The sequence below is a fragment of the Tribolium castaneum genome, chromosome 4 (genome assembly GCF_031307605.1).
Source record: "Tribolium castaneum strain GA2 chromosome 4, icTriCast1.1, whole genome shotgun sequence".
Taxonomy (NCBI): Eukaryota; Metazoa; Arthropoda; class Insecta; order Coleoptera; family Tenebrionidae; genus Tribolium; species Tribolium castaneum.
The window spans coordinates 2,470,575-2,490,209 of NC_087397.1; the positions used below are offsets into that span (position 1 = coordinate 2,470,575).

The 19,635-nt window shown below is 39.3% G+C and overlaps 1 protein-coding gene across 2 annotated transcripts in view; it reads right to left on the reverse strand.

Moving 5' to 3' along the window:
• LOC655664 (transducin-like enhancer protein 4) overlaps positions 1-15,888 on the reverse strand; it is a 58,683-nt gene extending 42,795 nt beyond the window's left edge. Inside the window, exons 1-3 of one of the 2 annotated variants that reach the window (XM_008203263.3) lie at positions 15,649-15,888; positions 2,054-2,151; positions 1,642-1,705 (exon numbers count right to left, since the gene is read on the reverse strand). In XM_008203263.3, coding sequence (XP_008201485.1) covers positions 1,642-1,705; positions 2,054-2,151; positions 15,649-15,711 — 225 coding nt within the window. In that variant the 5' untranslated portion in view covers positions 15,712-15,888. The remainder of the gene's footprint in view (positions 1-1,641; positions 1,706-2,053; positions 2,152-15,648) is intronic. The other variant, XM_008203264.3, reaches the window with a different exon arrangement.
• Between the last annotated feature and the right edge of the window lie 3,747 nt (positions 15,889-19,635).

Here is a 19,635-nt window from a genome sequence, read left to right on the forward strand (position 1 = left end):
GCAAACGTTTTGTACAAGGACTGCGTGTTACACTGTTATTTACCGGTGCACTTCGATTTGCATTAATGGAGATACTAAAAAGTTATGGTTTTTGAGCGACTTATTCCCGCTGAGCTGGAATGCAAGAAGTGAAGGGCACACGAAAAAGTCAAGGAATCAATCAGAACGCGACAAAAATGAACAAAAAACAACACATTCCTGCGAAAAATGATTTCAAAGCTCCAGTAGTGAATTAAATTTATTCGTGTTTTGGAATACAACTTTTGTTTGGATTAAGCTTCTTTGAACTTTACGAGCCTATAAAATCGAATCAAAGCTTTTGATCGAGTTTAATTCCAGCTGTGTAAGAAAATGGGAAAACTCAAAACTGTTAAAAAGACAAATCGCAAGATGACGAAAGAAACAACCTGAACTCGGGAGATTTGAAAGATTAAATGTGATGGGTCAGAGCTTATCCTAAAGACGTCATGAAAATCACCATAAAAAGTCCAAAGTCCGGTGATTGCGAAACCCCCGAATTTTTACAACCAAGATATAAAGTTAGAGCATTTTAATTTTCCGTGGTCGTGTGAGTTTATTGACACTAGATTTTTCCCAGTGACATTTATGAACGTCTTCTCGGAATGATTAAACCACGTTTTTGTCGTTTGAGAACTTCCTCTATTGCAATTAATAATTTTCTTTTATTTCGTGTCGGTATATCTAGCGAGAAGTATTGACAAATAATGTCATCACTGATAAATAATGGCAAGTGCCATAAATTTAATAATTGTATCATCCAGTAATAATACGTTAAAGCGCAGTCATCACTGGCATATCAACTAGGAATATATAATATTAATGTGTGAACTCATTAATTTTTATTATCAATAAATCGTCGGTTTATTTTACTGGAGCGTCCGTTAAAACAAATCAATTTTTATTGTTTTGGATTTAATTAGGGTCCCGGAAAAACAGAATAACGCATGCTAATAAATTCTATTTTATCAGGAAGAAAAACCAATAAAACTGCAAAACACTAACTAGCACAACTGGTAAATAAAATACGGCAAAGTATCCTGTAAAATGTAAATAAAATAGATGGAAATTTAGCGCATGGCGCAGCGCCCCCGAAAAAACGTGATAAATCCGAAGTGGGCTCCCTCATGCATAAATAAATCCTGTTATATTACAGATAATGGAAATTAAAATATGTTTTTCAATTAAAACTGCATCGACCGGTGATTGGAAGCGAAAATTTAAAATGCAATAAATTCACTCGAAATGCAAAATTTTAGTTAGCATTTATGAAAGCAAATGAATAGCCATTATTTCGTGCCCGTATTGTTGTGAAATACAATAACCAAATGTTGGAATTATAATTAAAACACGTAACTAGCAGTATTCGCATCGATTTCGGACGTTAATACAAGCATGAACTCATTACAAATAATTGCATTATCATGAAATAGCTTGTGACAGCAGGTGCATGTTCAAAATTAAAATTTATTGCGAATTCTTCCACCAGAAAATACCCAACATAAAGCTGCTATAAACACGACCGTTCACGAATTTAATGAAACGCCGTTTTCAAATAAAGCGGGCACAGTTCTAGCTTTATGCAATTTGCAACTACATCAATTGACAAAAAAACAAACCTACCATCACGTAATGTCGCTGGATTTCGATTTTCTCGCTCGCCAGTTTCTCGCACTCCAATTTCAAACTGAAACAAAATTTGCATAAATAACACTAATTGGTTTAGTAATCAGGAAAAGAACAATGGGTGGACCGGGAGAATCGGTAGCTTGTAAGAAACGTTATCTTAAACGGCCCGATTTGATGGCCATTTTTATGTTTCCCGAAGTGGAAATACAAGTTCTACTAGACAAGTAACCAAATACTCGTAGATAATTTTAATGGATGGCGGCGGGTTGCCGAAAGCTCGTCGAATATTTAAAAAGCAATCACAATTTTTTCCGAATAAATATAAATTAGAGGAGTTTAAAAGCATTCCTGGGATGTTACTCCAATTCCCCAAAACTGGTCTCATTATGCAAATGGTTTTACTTACTTGTGATACTGAGCTTGTAGAAAGTTAAACTCTTCTTTGATCCTGTCGCAGGATTCTCCCACTGTGAATTTGAACGGCTGGCCGGGCTGCGGGGGCCCCTGAAAAATCGTAATTAAACCATCACATTATATGAATTTGATTAGTCCACGCAGCCAAATACATTTATGTTAAATGCGAGCCGATAAAACAAACACATGTTAAAATGAACCCCAACCGAATTGTTAATTGCAGATGATAGCTGCGATACATTCAAGCATCCAAATCAATCAATTCAAACTCTGTTATCATTAAATTGCACTCGCTTTCCAAAACATAAATGAACAGCGGACGAGCGTCCAAATGAATTTAAACGCGAAAAAGTCACAGGGGCGGCGGGGTTATTTAGCCAAACATTTTTTAATGCTTCGAATGAGCAGCTGGCCAAAGCAAGAACTGTCGTTGGCTCCTTTAGAAAACCCGATAATTATTAACATTTGGCCAAATCGTGGCGCCCGAACCACCTGTCCGAATGGGCGGACGTGGCGCTTAATTTACGATAATTGCGAGTAATAAACCCGTGTGAAAATGAAAAATCCCGCCCGGATCGAAAGTGAGACATTAATAGTTGTGCGATTTGGTGCGACCGAAATCTAGAAGATTAAAGCGAAATAGCTGCCGGATATTACGTCACTGTATATTTATTTACTCGAGTAAATATTAGCATTCGCCCATTCATCAGGTGTGTACACAAGCTGCATATCATTTCCTTACAAATATTCGGGGCTTTCTGGAATAAATATTGATTTTGGAAGTAGTTTACACTTGGACAGTCATTTCGCCCGAAGCCCGGACCCCAATAAATTATTCATTCGAAAAAGCTGCATCGCTACAAATGTAGACAGCTAATTAAACATCGGAATTATTTTAAAATCGATGACAAATCAATTTCGATCAACAAGTAATTAATTCCAGCCTGCATATATTGGCCATTAAGTCATTACTTAAGTACCTCAGACGCTCAATTAAAACGACTCATTACCGACGAGCATCTGGTCAATGATGTAATGATAGTTCTCAAGAAAACCCATAATTTAAGCGCAGTTCACTAACCCATCATATCACCTGGCATTAATTACACCAATTATTACTCATCGGACTTTCACCGACCAAAAGTGGCACTGATTTTACTCCTCCGTATTTGCGTTCAACAATGAGATAAGCACACAAGTGACTATTAATTAAAATTATAATTACAGCCGTAAAAACCGTAATTATTGTTACAAATAGCATGATTAAAAACCCGCGTTCTAAATAATTAATGAAAACGTATAGAGAATGTTTATAATGCTATTAATTTTTTATTCCTCTTTTAATGAATCCCTCTCTGGCGTAATGATCCGACTGTCATAATTTATTTACTACCCGGTGGGCAGATTGGTATCGCAATGATGCTTTTCTTGTTCAACTTTAAGATTTCAAAATTCGAATTCTAAAGAAAGTATTTCTTCTATCACAATACTTGTATCGAGAAAACTGCCAAATTCCCAATAGTTTTTTAGTTATGAATTTTTTAAAATTCTACCTATTTTTGCTTTTATTTGCAATTTTCTCGAAAACTATTAGTCGGAGAATAATGATCTTTTTTGAAGAAAATAGATAATTAAAAGAGCTTTCCAACGATAATACACTTCATGGGATTACCTCTAATAGTTCCGGAGTTATTGCTCGATAACTCTTCCGGATACCCAGATCGACCAAAATCACGACGAAAATTAGAAAAATCAAACATCAAAAAATCGAACATATGGACTTTTTTGGTCTTTTAACAACTCTAGAGGGTTGTAAAGCTATATATAAGTACGCAAAACTATGATAGAATGCGTTTTAAAAAAATTTTTTTTTTTTCATTTTCTTGAAGTGTATTTCAGAAAATCTTAGCAAAAAAAATCAAAATTTTAAATCTCGTGAAAAGTTAATATAATACAGAAAATGAGCCGCTGAATTCAATGGAACAAACCGCATTGCTCTACGAGTTTTAGTTTTTGAGTTATGATTTTTTTTTTAAATAACTCGGCGCATCCACCATTTTTCAAATTAATATAAAATAAATTACGGCAATACTATTTGAAAAAGTGGAACTCTTTTGACCCTAACTTATGTAAAATGATCTGGAGAATCGATTGGCGTTGAGAAAATCGCCAAATTCTTAATAGTTTTTTAGTTATGAATTTTTTAAAATTTCATCAATTTTTGCTTTTATTTGCAATTTTATCGAAAACTATTAGTCGGAGAACAATGATCTTTTTTGAAAAAAATAGATAATTGAAAGAGCTTTCCAACGATAATACACTTCAGGTGTTACTAATTAAAAGTCGGAAGGTGCCAATCCAGATTTGGTAAAACCTCCCGAATAACGGACACCTCTCCACAAAGGACATTTTTATAGGAACGTAACAAAACCTACATTAAAATTTCCACCTCCCATTAGACACCTCTCCACAACGGACAATTTAAGATTCCCCATCGGTGTCCGTTGTTGGGAGGTTTTCTGTAATAAGGTGGACTTAAACTACAGTTTGTCCAATTTTTCAATTAGAGCTACCTCTAATTCTTTCTTCATCTTCATTTACAAAACACATAAGACACAGAACTGAATGTAAGAGTCGTCAGAAGAGAAGTATTTTGCAGTTTTAGTCTAGAAGGAACAACGTGAAGCCAATATTTGTAAAATCACGAAGTACAATAAGCACTGCAGTAAAATCTCTCAACAACAAACACGGAATTTTTAATTGTCCGTTGTGAAGAGGTGTCCGTTATTCGAAGGTGCCCATTAATGGACCTTTCTCTGTACTATATTTTGGCAGCTTCTATGATCGTTGTGAACTGTGTCGACAATTTTTTAAAAAACCACGTAGTTTCTATAAAATTAATTGGCGCAGTCGGTAGGTTTGGTGGAGTCAGTTAAGATTTTCCTCGATCTTTGGTGAAGATTTAAAGACACAAAATTCTCTTGCGTTCTGTATGAATTTTTCGAGTGAGGATTTCCGCGGTGGTGTTTTGTGAAATGGCACGTTTTCATTTGGCGTGGCCATTGGTGTATTTCCTTGAACAAGCGCCGAATAAATTTGCATAGAAAGAAAGGAGAGTCGGCTGACAAAAACGTTAATAACACCGTTGATGGCGGTCTGTCATTCTAGCTTGTTCTCAGAAGTTGTTACACGTTCAATTAATTACAGATGAATAATGCATTTCGATTGTAACGTAATGCGGCAAATCGTGTTTTTATAATTCCTATTTACACACACTCGGCCGATAGGATCTCGCCTTTTGGCCGGCATGAAAACTTTTTCGATTTATCACAAAACCCTCGAAACATGTCTCGGGAATGTTTTATGTCGCATGCGAGACTTTATCCTCGCCACTATCAATATTAGCCGAGTAAACGGCCCTTCCAGACCATTGTTACCAATCTCAACCACGCACATGCACGCACGCACGCACATTTACATCCCGAGTCACGCCATTTCGGATTATCACCTACTTTGTTACTACGGCCGCGACTAATAACGGCTGACGACTTTATTTTTTACGGCGAAAAGTGCACGCGAACTGGCCCAAAAATTCGCCAGACAAGGACGCATCAGCGCAAAGCGCGTCCAACAAACAAAGAGAGACAATAACAGTCTCCTAAACGCGTGGTTGTGGTCTTTGGTAAATGCGTGAAGAGCGTACAGATGTCCTGGCTTAGAACACGGTGCAGAAGTTGTCGTCGCTGCCTACCATTGTATGCTAATGTCACCCCTCTTCATATCCAGGCACAATCATGTTTGTACGTTTTACATAAATGATTCAGGATATGTTGTTGGTTAAATGTTGGCAGCGTGTTTATTTAAGCGATTTTGCGGTCGACGGAGCCAAATGAACGATTGCGTTACATTAACGACAAGAACTAATGAATTTAAATTGGCGTGACAAGTATAGGTATGGACGAAATTCCGCTCGAAATGTAGTCATGCAAATCTGACAAGACGTTCGGAGCGGATTTGTTTAATTAATTCTGTTTGATTTTAAGGACGGTAATTTAGCACCTATTCGGATTAATTAATCATTGGAAACCTGTTATTAAACTGGGCGATTTTTAATCGAAAATCGACGTGGAAAATCATAACGCAGAATGAGAGGCGGTAATAGGTGTTTGTGCAATAATACCCGTAATTACGATATAATTGTGCAATTTATTCACGGAAAAAAATCCAAATTAACATTCGAAAGCCATCACATTATTCGCCTAATTGGTTACTACGAATCAAATTTTCTATTTATTGTTATTAGCCGAGCGGCTATAACACTAAATTCTTATTAATATTTTTTAATTTATGGGGCTTCGAAACCATGCACGGATCTCTCCGAATCGATTAGTATACAGGAGGGGAAATAGGAAATGCGTGGATGAGGATAATTAACTCATAAATGAATAAATTGTGATTAATTTTAAAAGTATGCATTATTCATTTCGGTCTCAAGTGTCTATCAGTCACGCACTTTCACGTTTCCTACTTAATAAATCACAATTAAGTACACAAGGCTTATCAATTTTACAAGATACAGCGCTCCCACGCCCAGAATCAGAAATTAGTTTCCAACTCATTTTTTTAAACAAGAATGCATTTTCGTAACGTATTACATTTTTGCGAAACTATACTTTCGTGTAACTCGATTCTTCCACATTAGGAGAGTTGGGGAGCAGGATGTAGCCCTGAAGGCGTAAGTTTGAAGTGTGGCACTCCTGTTGCGTGGTGTTTACCTGTGATACGATTTGGTGTTCGCTATTGAGGACAAGCGTATCATCTTAATAGGCATGTTAATGTAACAAGCTCTGTTATGCATAGCTTGGAGCTATGAGATGAGATGACAATCACTGGTAGGTAATTACGTGTATGTACAATCTACCACGAATCAGTCGGTGACTAATAGCCAATCAACATGCTGAAACCGTTAACACTAAAACCTGGATGCTGTTACACGACCGTACAGCAGACGCAACAGAAATAAATCTCTTTTTACGAAACCGGAGTCGCTGTATAAACGCAATATTATCGATTTCGCGAAACTGCAGGAATGTTAATCGCCCCATGAACAATAACGTCGAAGAAGTTTCTTGCAGCAGCACAAGTTGATAATTTCATTCGTGTAATTGCGGCGTGTGAAAAAACCTCGAACCTGGTTAAGTGCCTAATATAATTACACGTAATTACTCGAAGAATGTCAACGTTCGAAATAAAATTCGTATTCAAGCCGGCAAAGTACGTGATGAAATGCTGCATAATTATTTTAGTAGAGGAATGTCACGGCTAATTAATTTTCACCGAACGTAATATCCCGACGTTCTGCTTGTATTGGAATTATTCGAATAATTCAGACGAAAAAACCGAATTAAAATTTATTTGCATATTTTATTCCGTTTTCGGGCCAAGCTACCGTTCGCAGCCCGTATTTATTCTGTGAGCACAAGTCCGAGTGTACAAACAATCCTCGCTCTTGTTTTAATTGTAAACGAAAGCATATGCCTTGTGTCGGACCACACCTTGTATTTATTTTATCTTGTTTCCATTCTTGTTCTCGGCCGACACTTTTCTTCTTTTTTTAAGTACGGGTTTGCGGCAGCATGTGTGGGGGCAACATTATCTCGAGCATGTGTTCAGCTTAGCAGCGTCTCCCAGGTCGTGCCAGTAAATATATCGGCGCGAGCGCTCACGAAACTGCTAAATCAAGACCAGGGCAGGTTTTTTGCAAAAACTTTCAAATTAATTGCGAAAATAAAATACTGAAATCGATCCGCCTGACAGTACACAAACGGTAATTCCATTTTCCCGAAACAATTACATTATCGGCATGAAATTAGGATCAATTAGTATTGATTAGTTTGAAAAAGTTGCCTCAAAGTAATTTGGCTTTATTTTATTGTGCGCTGCATATAGAATAATGGTTTGGAGCACGTCTCGTTCCATTATCTAATGCACAAAAGTGCACAAAGGAAGCTAATAAAGCGATGGTTCAAGTCCCATAAGTAACATTTCGTATTCATGCCGTCAGTAATTAAACAGCTACTGTGCAGCCGTATCGAGATTATTCAAATGTAGCCGAGCCTCCTCACTAATTATTAACGCAATTAAGTGATGAATGCGCGAAAAAGTCACACGTGTAAGAAGCTCGAACAATTTGGCCGGAATTTGCCACGACTCTCGAAACCTTTTCGGTGAATGCACTTGATATAAACACGATCCCTTGCGGGTTGCAAAGCGACGTTGGGAGCCACCTGGCCCCTCGACCCTAAATTACAAGAGGAAATAGCTGTTCACGATCTGCCTCGCCTCTGGAGCAATTCAATTCGGACCGCCTAGCCGTTCTGCTGCGGCTTATTTACGGTCACATCTACCAAATGTCGCTCGATATTACCTGCCTCGAGGAAAAAATGCCCACTTTTAATTAATTGAGCGCAACCACGACTCGCGATTTTTCAATTCCGGGTAAAGAAACACGGATCAAGTCGGCCGCGACCGTTCCTCGAAGAGGATTCCCGACTTTATCGGCCAATTAAATCAAATCGAAGCACTTCAACAGCATCCATACATCAAAGATCGCAGATAGGAGATAATCAAAAGAATACAATGGATTTAGGATTGCCTCAAGCCACGACCGCAAATCCGGTAAATGTTGGATGGAATTTATCTGATTGTTCAAGACTGCTGAAACAATCTCGAGTGCCGCAAGAAGATATACGATGCGGGCGGGAGCGGGGCTAATGATGGGTTTAATCCGAAAGTGAAACTAAACAACCGAGTTTTCCAACCACGATCCTGCAGCTCCCAAATATGATTTTTCGCACTTTGAGGAGAAACCTAATTGGTCAATCAAATTAGCCACTTCCTGAGAAACTCCGACATTGTTTCTGTTCAATGAGATTGATAATTGCATTCGTGTACACTTTCACTGATGCGGCCATTAGAACAGTCTTGAACGTAACCATCAGAAGCAGTGATAGTGTGAAACGAGGTGTATTTCCTCGCTCCAGCGCTCCGTGACTAATTTGCTACTTATTTTTCTTCGCAGAGATATCGTTTACATGCAACCGTGGAACTTGGTCATCAAAAATTACACAACATTTTGACGTTTTAACTCGTGTTTATTTTTCATTGCACCACCAAATAAGTTTGTTTATCTTTCGTTCTGTTTGTGTATTTACTCGGAGAACATTTGCTTAACTATTAAAACACATCATAAATCCGTTCGAGACGTATTGCGGGTTCCGCACCACTTGAAAATTCCTGCGACAGCGGGATTTAAGCCGATAATTAATACGGGGAAGATGATATAACAATGTGTAATGGTCGAGAATGGGTTCACTCCGTAGATAACATTCTAAAGCAGTTGTTTAGGAGTTTAAGCACCGTCCTGTATGATTAACTGTTCCAGCGGCCCACTAATCGTGGGAACATGGCGAACACCGTAATCTACTTAGCTACCGGATTACGAATATCAACCGGATTCCATCTGAGCAGAACGACGAATGACTCACCTTCCGATTACGCTCTTCAGGGGATGCGATTTCATACGCCTTTAACTCGTTTTTCATCGGCAAATGCCCCAAGATTATCTAAATTACTTTGTCACGGTTATTCCTCCTAAATAACCCTTTAACGACCACGCGCCGATAGCCATCTAATCTCGGTGAAGGTTTGAATCAGATTAGGACAGTTACACGTGAAAAATCGGCGACATAAGAAATAAAAGCCACCTGCGGGATTTACAGCAGGGGCAATAACAATAATGAACAATAACGATTGTTGGTAGGCGTCTGAAGAATTTAACGATTTTACAAATATGAAGAAGCAATAAAAGAGCCATTAGTTTGAAATACCTCGAGTAAAATAACGAATTTCACTGCGGCTTTCGCCGAGGAATTACGACTCCCGTCTATTCGAATTTTATATCATTTCGGTATATTATAAGAGGGAATAAACTCTCATCATCTTAATTGAATCGTGTTGGTCGGTAATGAAACCCGTCAAGGGTTATTGCACGTTTGAGCTAAAAGTGTGAATTCTAACACGAAACTTGTCCCCGTTTTCGAATAAAAGGTGCGAAAAGATTTTCTCAGAACTCGTGAAAATATTGACGCTAATTAAGTCAGTTGTTGACTTACGCACATTTTCTTGCGAATATGTACTTAACAACGTTCCTACTTATTCTCTAAAACGTATTGACATTACCTAGTTGTTCAAGTGCTGGTTAAATATTGATCGATGAATCAAGGAATTTTTTCTGTTTTTGACAGATTATATGTTAAGCAAATAACATGTTAATACACTGGGCAAACATCTAAAGTAATCTGTTATAAAGATAAAACAATTTACACTTTTAAAAGATAATATTCCGTATTGACTGTTCTCTAATTTATTTTACGGCGTCATACGATCGCGATTATTTACACACAGCAAATACTTTGTACATATTTGGCCGTTGTATTTATCTAATAAGATTTATCGTACCATTTCGGAATGTCTCCCTCAACGACCAAACACCCACCACGTCCCAACCTTGAGAAACTCATATTCGCACCCTCGGGTCACTCGGGCCTTAAAACTTGACGGATATAAATTCAAATGGCTTCAGTTTATGACCGGATAATATTACCGGTGCTCGAAGCCCTTACAAAAATATTTTTATTATATTACCAGCAGGAGTGGACAAATCGCCACCGCAAGCCTGAGTCACTCAGCCGCGATCGAAAAATTAATTCCGAGGATATTGAGGTTTGTTTACTTCCCGTCTCCGCCATATCCTCGATTTTATCAACCGAAAAATTTACATTAAAATGACGAACGAGTCCCTGAAAGCATTAAAAGTTGCGCCGTAAATTCCTCGAAAGTGCATTAAAACGTTGACTGTGAAGAATAATCCCACGTTTGATAAGGCTTGACAATATCTTGCTGAGTACTGTATTTAGAGTAGCAATATAATATTTCATCCTCTTGTAATCTTTGTATACGTGCTTTCTATATAAAGCAAAAACAACACAGACGCGACACTGGATCGCTCTCAAAAATAAAACAAACGCGTGTAAGCCACCGGATTTCTTCTCGGAACGATGGGACATCCACTATTTACCAGCAGGTGAATCTTGTGTTGGCTTATCGACCGAGAAAAGCAGGTAAACGTGTGAATTCCTTGAAGAACTAATTGAAATTCCAACAGAACAGTTGGTCTTTTTACTCTCAAGGTGGTAGAAAAATGCAAATGTGATTAGCAAGCGACGAAAGCTTCGCCTCAACCCGATCACGTGATCTCGCTGGACGAATCCACAGCGGCCACGTTGGAGCGCTTTCTTTGTTTGCAAAGCATACGTGTATGGAGAGTTTTAAAATAATAACTGCTGTAATTAGTAATTACAAGCTGTCAGTATCTTATTAAAAGAATTATGACAATGCAGGAAAAGTAATTAACTTTTTAAATAGCCGGCAATTAGTTCATTCATGGAAGCTTGCATGAACAATTCAGCATCTGCTTATCCTCGCCGGAAAAATCGGTCGAGTGTCAAAATTGGGCTGATGTATCGATTAGTCATTAAGTGTTTGGCCGGCTAATGATAAAACTGATGGAGTCTATTGACTTTGATATTAATTTATATAATGATAATAAAATAAACAAGGTCATGAGTTAATTTATAGTGTTTACTGGACCATAATACTCGCGACTGCAAAAAACCGTTCCACTTTTACGAGTAACATGCCATTATGAACATCGATCTAAATTATCCTACGTGACTACAATATTACTGACATTTAAATAAATGGGTGTTGTAAATGATAGAGACAAAAAGAATAATTCCATATTTTCGTCTCGTAATCTCTCGATATTTTCCTCATTAGTTGCGTAACGTCCCCGGGAATTAAAATTGTAGTTATTAAAATAATTTCAAGCATTTTCGATGCGAGCAAATAACAATAATAAACAAATCGCGTATTCATGTTGCACGCTCAGATGAGTCCGACTCTGTTGGAAAACCGCCACGGAACTTTTGCGCTAATTGAACACGCTGTCGTAATCGACCGGAATGTTAACACAGAGAGGAATCAAACGCTTCACTCCGGGGATAAAAGACGGTCTTGAAACCCGTCCAAGTGACACCACTTGAAAATAAAACGTCTCATCATTAGTTGACGTATTTATGGATTCAACTTAAGTATGTTTTGGCGTCTTCTTTCCGTCGTTAACTTTGTGTTTTACGGACCGTTTGATGTTTTTATTTACGGAATTTCGATTTATAATTTGTCGACGCCCACGCGTTTAGCACCACCTGGAGTTGGCGCGGAATGAAATTTCTAATCGGCTTTTCTCTTGATTCTTCCATCAAAGGACTATTTTGACACGCCTTCGTTAATTTAAACCGCACATAATAAAGTCACTGCGACCTTGTATCCAACCACGAAAAAAACATAATAAACAGATTTTATTATGTATGTGGCAATAATTAAATACGTTTGAATGGATTTCTTTATGCGGCCTAATTGCTTTAAACTTTCTATTAAGTCGGATCAATTAGCAGATGTTGGGAACCATTAGACTCTATATGTTAATAATAGAGTAATAAATAGAACTCCAATTGGACATAAAGCCGGCCACTGTTTCATCTTCCTCATTCTTTTTGGCCCTCTTCCACATAACACCCTAATTATATTTTTAACAATGGGATTCCGTGCCAACTTTTACATCCGATAGCGCGTTAACTTTAAAAGCAACACAACACTACAATTTATTCGGAAATGTTTAGATTGCGACCATATGGCGAACGCAAATGAACTAAATAAATATTTACAGTGCCGTCATTACAAACCTGAAACATTTTTTTCACCATTTCAGGTCCCTGATAAAGACTCCAGACACAATATTTAAGTTCACTTTATCAGTTTTTATCGGCCGTTAAGTGGCGAAACGTTCCGTCTGTTAAAGCTACGTTTCCGTAAACAATTGTTTAATACCGAAATTTTTAAAACTAAACTATGTACAAACTTTTATCAACAATATAAAACAACATGTTTTACGTCCAAACAAATATCTAATGCTGATAAAATATTTACTCGATAAACAAAGTCGTTACTTAATTGAATATCTTCTTCCTGGAGCGTTCCGGAAAAATTCAACCGGCTATTAGAGAGTCGACCAATTGGGAAAGTAATTAAGTTGCATAATTTATATCACAATTCTTCGAAGCAAGCACACAGCGATCAATACGACAAACATCTTAAAGTTTGATTCAGAATTAAAATAAAATATCTTGCATGTGGATAGTCGCAGTCAGCTCGTGCATTTGAAATAAGTTGACGGTTGTATTTTGCGAGTTACAAGAGTATGCAGTCATGAGTGGTTGATTTACAAAGTAATAACGAAGTGGTAAGGTCTGGGTTAATGTTGGAAATTCGTCGGCGATGATTAATCAAATTGAAAACGCCAACGCACGTAGATAACCGTAAAATCGTAAAGCGGCCGGTTGTAAAATTACACATCACGCTAGAAGAGGTAACAAAAATAGGTAATAGAAAAGAAAAGCCGTGAATAAATTACATAAACGTGTAACATTCAACACGCAAGCAATTTTGCCTACGCGTATGGAGGGCAGCTCGGGTTTACAAGAAGTCATTACTCAAAAGAATAATATTGTGGAGTTATGCTGCGTCGGCATTCTTTGAAGAGCGAGGAATTGGATATACCGCGAAATGCAATTTGTTGTTTATTGTGTTTGGTCTGATTTATGTCAAAATGATTGCGCGTTTGCGAGATTAAAAAATCATAGGGTGGGAGATAATAAAAACAAACTTGGGGTGCTAATACCCATTATAACAATACACGACGGGACCCTCGTTCAAGATGTGGGGAGTTTATAATTGTAAAGGCACATTCCCACCCTGAATTAAAGCTAAGCTCAGCGAGAGGCAGATTATGGGACGACCCCTGCAATAAATAGCAGCTGATATGAATACATGCTCAAATACAAAGCGAACAGACAGCCTTTCTAATAGCAGGTATACAAACTGGGAAAGAAAGTTTGACGTGGCCAACTCGGACATAATAAGGCTAATTTCGAAGAAACGACACAAAGCAAAACTGATCTTTACTGACTCTAATGACAAACGACGTGCTTAATAATTATTTCACGACGGTGCATTTACCTCCTGCATATTTCATCCAAATTACAAACGACATAAAACGTTTTTCAATACTCTTACAATGTTGTAATTACGCGACGACGCTACTCCAAAATTTAATAATTAATTACTCCTTCAACTTTGATAACGACGTTATTGCCGGGACCAATACAACAACCGTGTAATTTCGGATAATAACAATAATTAGACAAGAAAACGGGATACTGACGCCAGATGTCATTAGCACAGGTTAGGGAGAGGCTTAATAATATAGGGCTTAACAAATAGGGGCGGGGACCCCTCTTCCAACCCCAAAGAAAAGAGCCATCGAGGAAGCGTATTTGGGCTTAAGAGCTCATACTACGACGCTTATTACTCACTCAACACCCCTGCACACACTCCACACGAAAAATCACAAACTGATTATTTCATTTCACTACAAAAACGCACCCCAATAATTCTTTACTGTTTCGTGTGTATTACAATCACTTTCCACCTCGCTACAAGGGCATTGTAATTTCACCCGAGGGTATTCACTCAGAAGTGGAATAGGAGCGATTCGTCACAAGCCATCGGCATCCACTGTGTTATTTCTTATATTGTTAAACTTGTAGTCTCTTTTGGCTCGTCCATACCGCTTGGGCAAACAGGGACTTGGGGCGACTGTTCTGCACCGTTATATTTGAGAATTCTACCGTCGGACTTTGATAGTGGTATTACTGTTTTTTAAAGCTTTTGAAAGGGTTCCTGTCTCAATGAACTGAAATTTTGCACACCTACGTAATTTTTCACCGTTCAGTATCATACTTCGTTTTATTGTTTTTAATTCAGTAATAGGGGAGATTAGTGGTGTTTTGGGTTGTGTGTCTCAAGATGGTGCGTAAAAAGTGGAATTGGATATTGGGATGTAGGTTTATTGTTATTCCGTCGCCGCCCCTCTGTCCGGCTCGCATCCGTCGTCAATAAAAAGTTGGGTCTAACGACTTTACGTGTTAATCTTTGTAATGGTTTTCGTGAGCGTTGTCGTATCGGCACCACGGGCGGGTGTTTGTATCCAGTGAAGCACAACACGTCTATTAGCGTCGCTTGTCAAAGTATGCATTTCGCCTTGGAGCATATTCGGTCCGATCTTTAGAAAATCGCATGTCAAAGTATAAAGAGGTCCGTGAAGCGTGATATCCAAGAAGCCGTAAAATAATCTCAGATAAAACAAGTCGCTTACGGTAAAAGTAAAGTAAAACGTGTGAATTGCGTCTCGCACCCACGAAAGACGCTCATTACGGGGAATCCCGCGAGCGTCGACCCCGATGCTAAAATAGTCGTCTGCGAACGACGCCGCCGCCGCCGCCGCGCGAATAAATTCCCAGTTAATTAGGCCCGAGTCCGGGCGGACTCCGGAGTCACATGTCTTACCGGATGGCGCGCGGCTGCAACCGCTGCTGCTGCCGCCGCGTTCATTCCTGTACTTGGGTACATCTTACGTCAGCAACACATGGTACACTACCATTGGGCACCGTAATCCCGAAAGGGCACTCTCCACTCACACTCACAGCACTCGCGGCCGCCTCGCTTCCCAGACTTGTATCCACAGGACGACGTACGCCGATGGTCGACAGCAACACCAACACGTCCGCTCGCTGCCGCGGTCCGCAAACGACTGACTCGGTTTCCCCCACCAGCGGCGCCCCCAAAACCGCTAACACACCCCACACTCCCTTACAAAAAGCCTACAACCCCTGAAAATACCGGCAGCTCGTACACTCCGCACGAAAAAGGACTCCTCCGCCGACAAATTGATCGGCCTGAGCGCGCTAATTAGCGCCCCGGATTATTAAAAGTGGGTAATGAGCCAGTAACGGCCCACCACATATGAAACTTTACAGCGGCCGTAAAAGACGCGAATTAATTCTTATGTGCAGGAATAACGACTCGTAAAATCGAATACTTAAGTCGCTCGCAAACTGGGTCATGTTTTAATTGGCAGGACTGTGATTGCAATTAGCGTGAATGTAATACGGGTAAACTGTCGCGGCTTGTTGTGTATTCCCACATCGCCCGGCCGGTGGTCACTCCACCTGCCCCCACTTTTACATTTGCTTGTACTCACACCCTAAAATGATCCGTACATGTTCGCAACAAAAAATACGAAAAAAAATAAAAAACAAAAAAACTACCCTCAAAATGGCTGCCTGGCAGAAAGCATCTCATTTTAGCTGAAACAGGGGTCGAATCCGTCCTTGTCCCACCCGCGTGATTTCACTTCAGCCCCTTTCACCCTTATAAATATGGCGCCCTGATTGCCAGTATACCAAGCTGGTCGCGGGTCCACGTGGACTCACCCGGCTCAGGAGCCGGCGCCCAATGCGCGCCGGCGAAGACGGCCACTTGCCCAATCGCCGCCCGGATCGCGCAAACCCCGCCCCGTTTAAACGAGCCGGCTGCTCACGGCCGCTCACGGCCAATCGTCGCGCGGCCTGGACCAATCACCGGCCAGCCTTGCTCGTTCGTTGCCATGCAACAAGGCGACAGCTCGACTCAAGTCCACGTGGACTGCCGAGGTGCCAGTACATGGCTTGCAGGATCTGTACGCAGCGGGCAAACCAGCAAAAATAAGAGCCGACCAAAAAAAATATATATGAGTGCCGATAAAATCTAGTGGGTCGGGGTGCGGGCTCCATCCTAGCAGAACAAAAGCCGAGCCCGGCCTACCAGTTATTAGAGAGAGGCAGCTTTACAAAGGTCAAACTTTATGGCCGAATTACACTCGGAAAAAACTACCATAACCTGCAATTCGCCAAGTGGAGTTTTGCATAATGTCATGGTAAGATGTAATGGTACAGTGTTCCAGATGGTGTATTTTTGGGTGTGAGTAATTAGCTCGCGCCGATTGATTATCGGGATTAAGGAAAAGCTGGAATTTCTGGAACGCCTCCAGATAGCGAGTCAATATTGGTGAGTGACAAGTCGCAAATCAGATAAGCCGCCGCCGTAGTGGTCGCTGCTATTCCCTGGATCTTCCTTTCCCGTTTCACTACATAAACGCTTCAACCTTCCACTTATCGCGACCAGTAAACAATATTACATCACGCTGCCGACAAATACCGTTCACGTTAATCTTCTCATACTTGTCATTTTTAGACAACGTTTGCTCTCGACGATTCCGTCACACTTTAATCGACAAAAATTCTACAACACCTGGACGGTCATCAAAATCGAACATTTTCCCAGAAGATTTCAACAACAATAAAAGCTCTTAGCTATCTCCGGCACTAAAAATGTAATGACTTGAAGCAGCAAAAATTGAAAGCGAGTTACACTAAGATTATCGAATTTATTGTAAGCAGTGAGTCCCAGACGCTCTTTATTGACCATATGGAAGTGACCAGTCGACCTTCACCACCATGCACTCAAATTCGTAATCTTAATTTGTTGCCTGAGATGCTTTAGCAATGGTTTTCGTGGAAAAACACGATAAGCTTTCTGCCGGACAACTGGCAACAAAAGTACAGGCATCGGACCTTTCTACTGAGAGAAAAATGAAATTTTGACTTCTGTACCACATAGACCCTGGTCAGACAGTTGACTGAACTCAGAACAAACGAACAATTGCCTTAAAGTGTGTTGTAACTACATAACGCACTTTGTACAATGTAACCAAATTAATATGACAGGAAGAAATCAGCAAAAGCTGCAGAATATCATACAAAAGAGGATGGTGATAGATCATCACCCTTCACCTGTTTAGTATACAACGAAATATTACAAAGAATTAAAGTTTTCTGCCTTCTGAAAGCATGGAAGGATCACACATTTTTTTAATTGCTTAAAAAAAATAAAGACAAAATATGCAATTACCGTCTTTGTCATACTACCTTTCCTCCTGTAAGAGGAGTACTTTCCTGCTCCCACATTTTCCTCTCTCGGGAGGAAATAACTTACTTTCCTCCCTCATTTCCCTTCGTCGGGAGGATTTGAAACGTGGAAAAAGATATTTTCTGATGAAGCCGTCGAAAAAATCATACGTATAACACTTGTTCTCTACCCTAGATAATTATCGGGTGTATAAATAGGTACTGCGGTACCATTTATCAACTTAGTTGTTACAATAGGTGAATTGTTATTAAAATCCCCTAGTTGTTGAAGCAAAGAGCATTTTGAGGCGAAAATGAAGAAATTTGCGTTGTTTTATCTTATTCTCACCACAGCCGGGCGAAATAAATGAGGTTCTTTCAGTAACGAAATGAATAATAACTTCTGTAATCAAATAAAAGCTGCCCAATTTTTCACATTTATCAGTTTGAGTGTAAAACCGGATCCTTCAGCAGATTATAAACAAAATTAATTGCCCAAAATAATTTGTATTTATCTCGAGTATTTATTTTCGCAAAGAATCTAAAACCACTCGAGTTGTGCGCAAATTTGTGCTAGTCTGGAGTAGTTGTCATTTGAGTCCTAATGCGAAAACACTGAAACATTTAATAAGGCATCTCGAGAGGAAAGCTTCGTCTCGTTCGAATTTGTTTTATTCATTCTGATCTAGTGAATAAGTAAGTGAGTGAATGATTAACGAAAACTCGTGCGCTACCTGCAGTAAAACACAAATAAATGTACCTCGCTGCAACATTAATACATCGTATTAAAATATTTAATCACGTCTGAAGTGAAATGCGGACTAGTTGAAGTCATTTGAGAAAAATAAATATGAAAGAGCGGCGGCAACGCCTCCTTCCACTCCGCCGTGTCTTGGGGCAAACTTTTAAATTACAAAATAAGAAGACAAGGAGAAAAATAAGCAGCTCTAGCCCAGTCTGCTAAATATTTAACATCGACTTTATTATGGCATCCAGGGGGGCTGCGACTGAAGGAAACCCTCCGACGTCTGTAATATTCCGAGGCCGTTTCATTTGGGAATAATAAAACATCGGAAAATGAAAATGGGCCGAAAATTCTTTAATTTATTTACGTTCACACGCGTTACGCAATACTTTCGGGTCATTATGACACCAATCGCCCGATAAGAACAAATAATAATGATCTTTGACTTTTGTGAATGTTTTCGGATCGTTTAGTTTCTCCCATCTAATTAAAATGCAGTCGCAGAAATAATTTATGGTAATAACGGCTGACGTGGCCGATGTAAATCCACGTATCGTAATTATTGGCTGGATTAAAGCCTGGAAAGAGAGCAGTGATACGGTTTACCTGACAAAAAGCAATTTTCTCGATAATTTCGCGTAATTGGAGTGAAGGATGGGAAACTGTTGGCTGATTAGTCGCCGTTAAAAATTCCCCCACAGATAAGGAATAACATTTCTCGTAAATATTCAAACATAATGATACACCATTCCGCTGATGTATTCAATGGGTGTAATAGAAATTATAAAACTGCAAACTTATAAT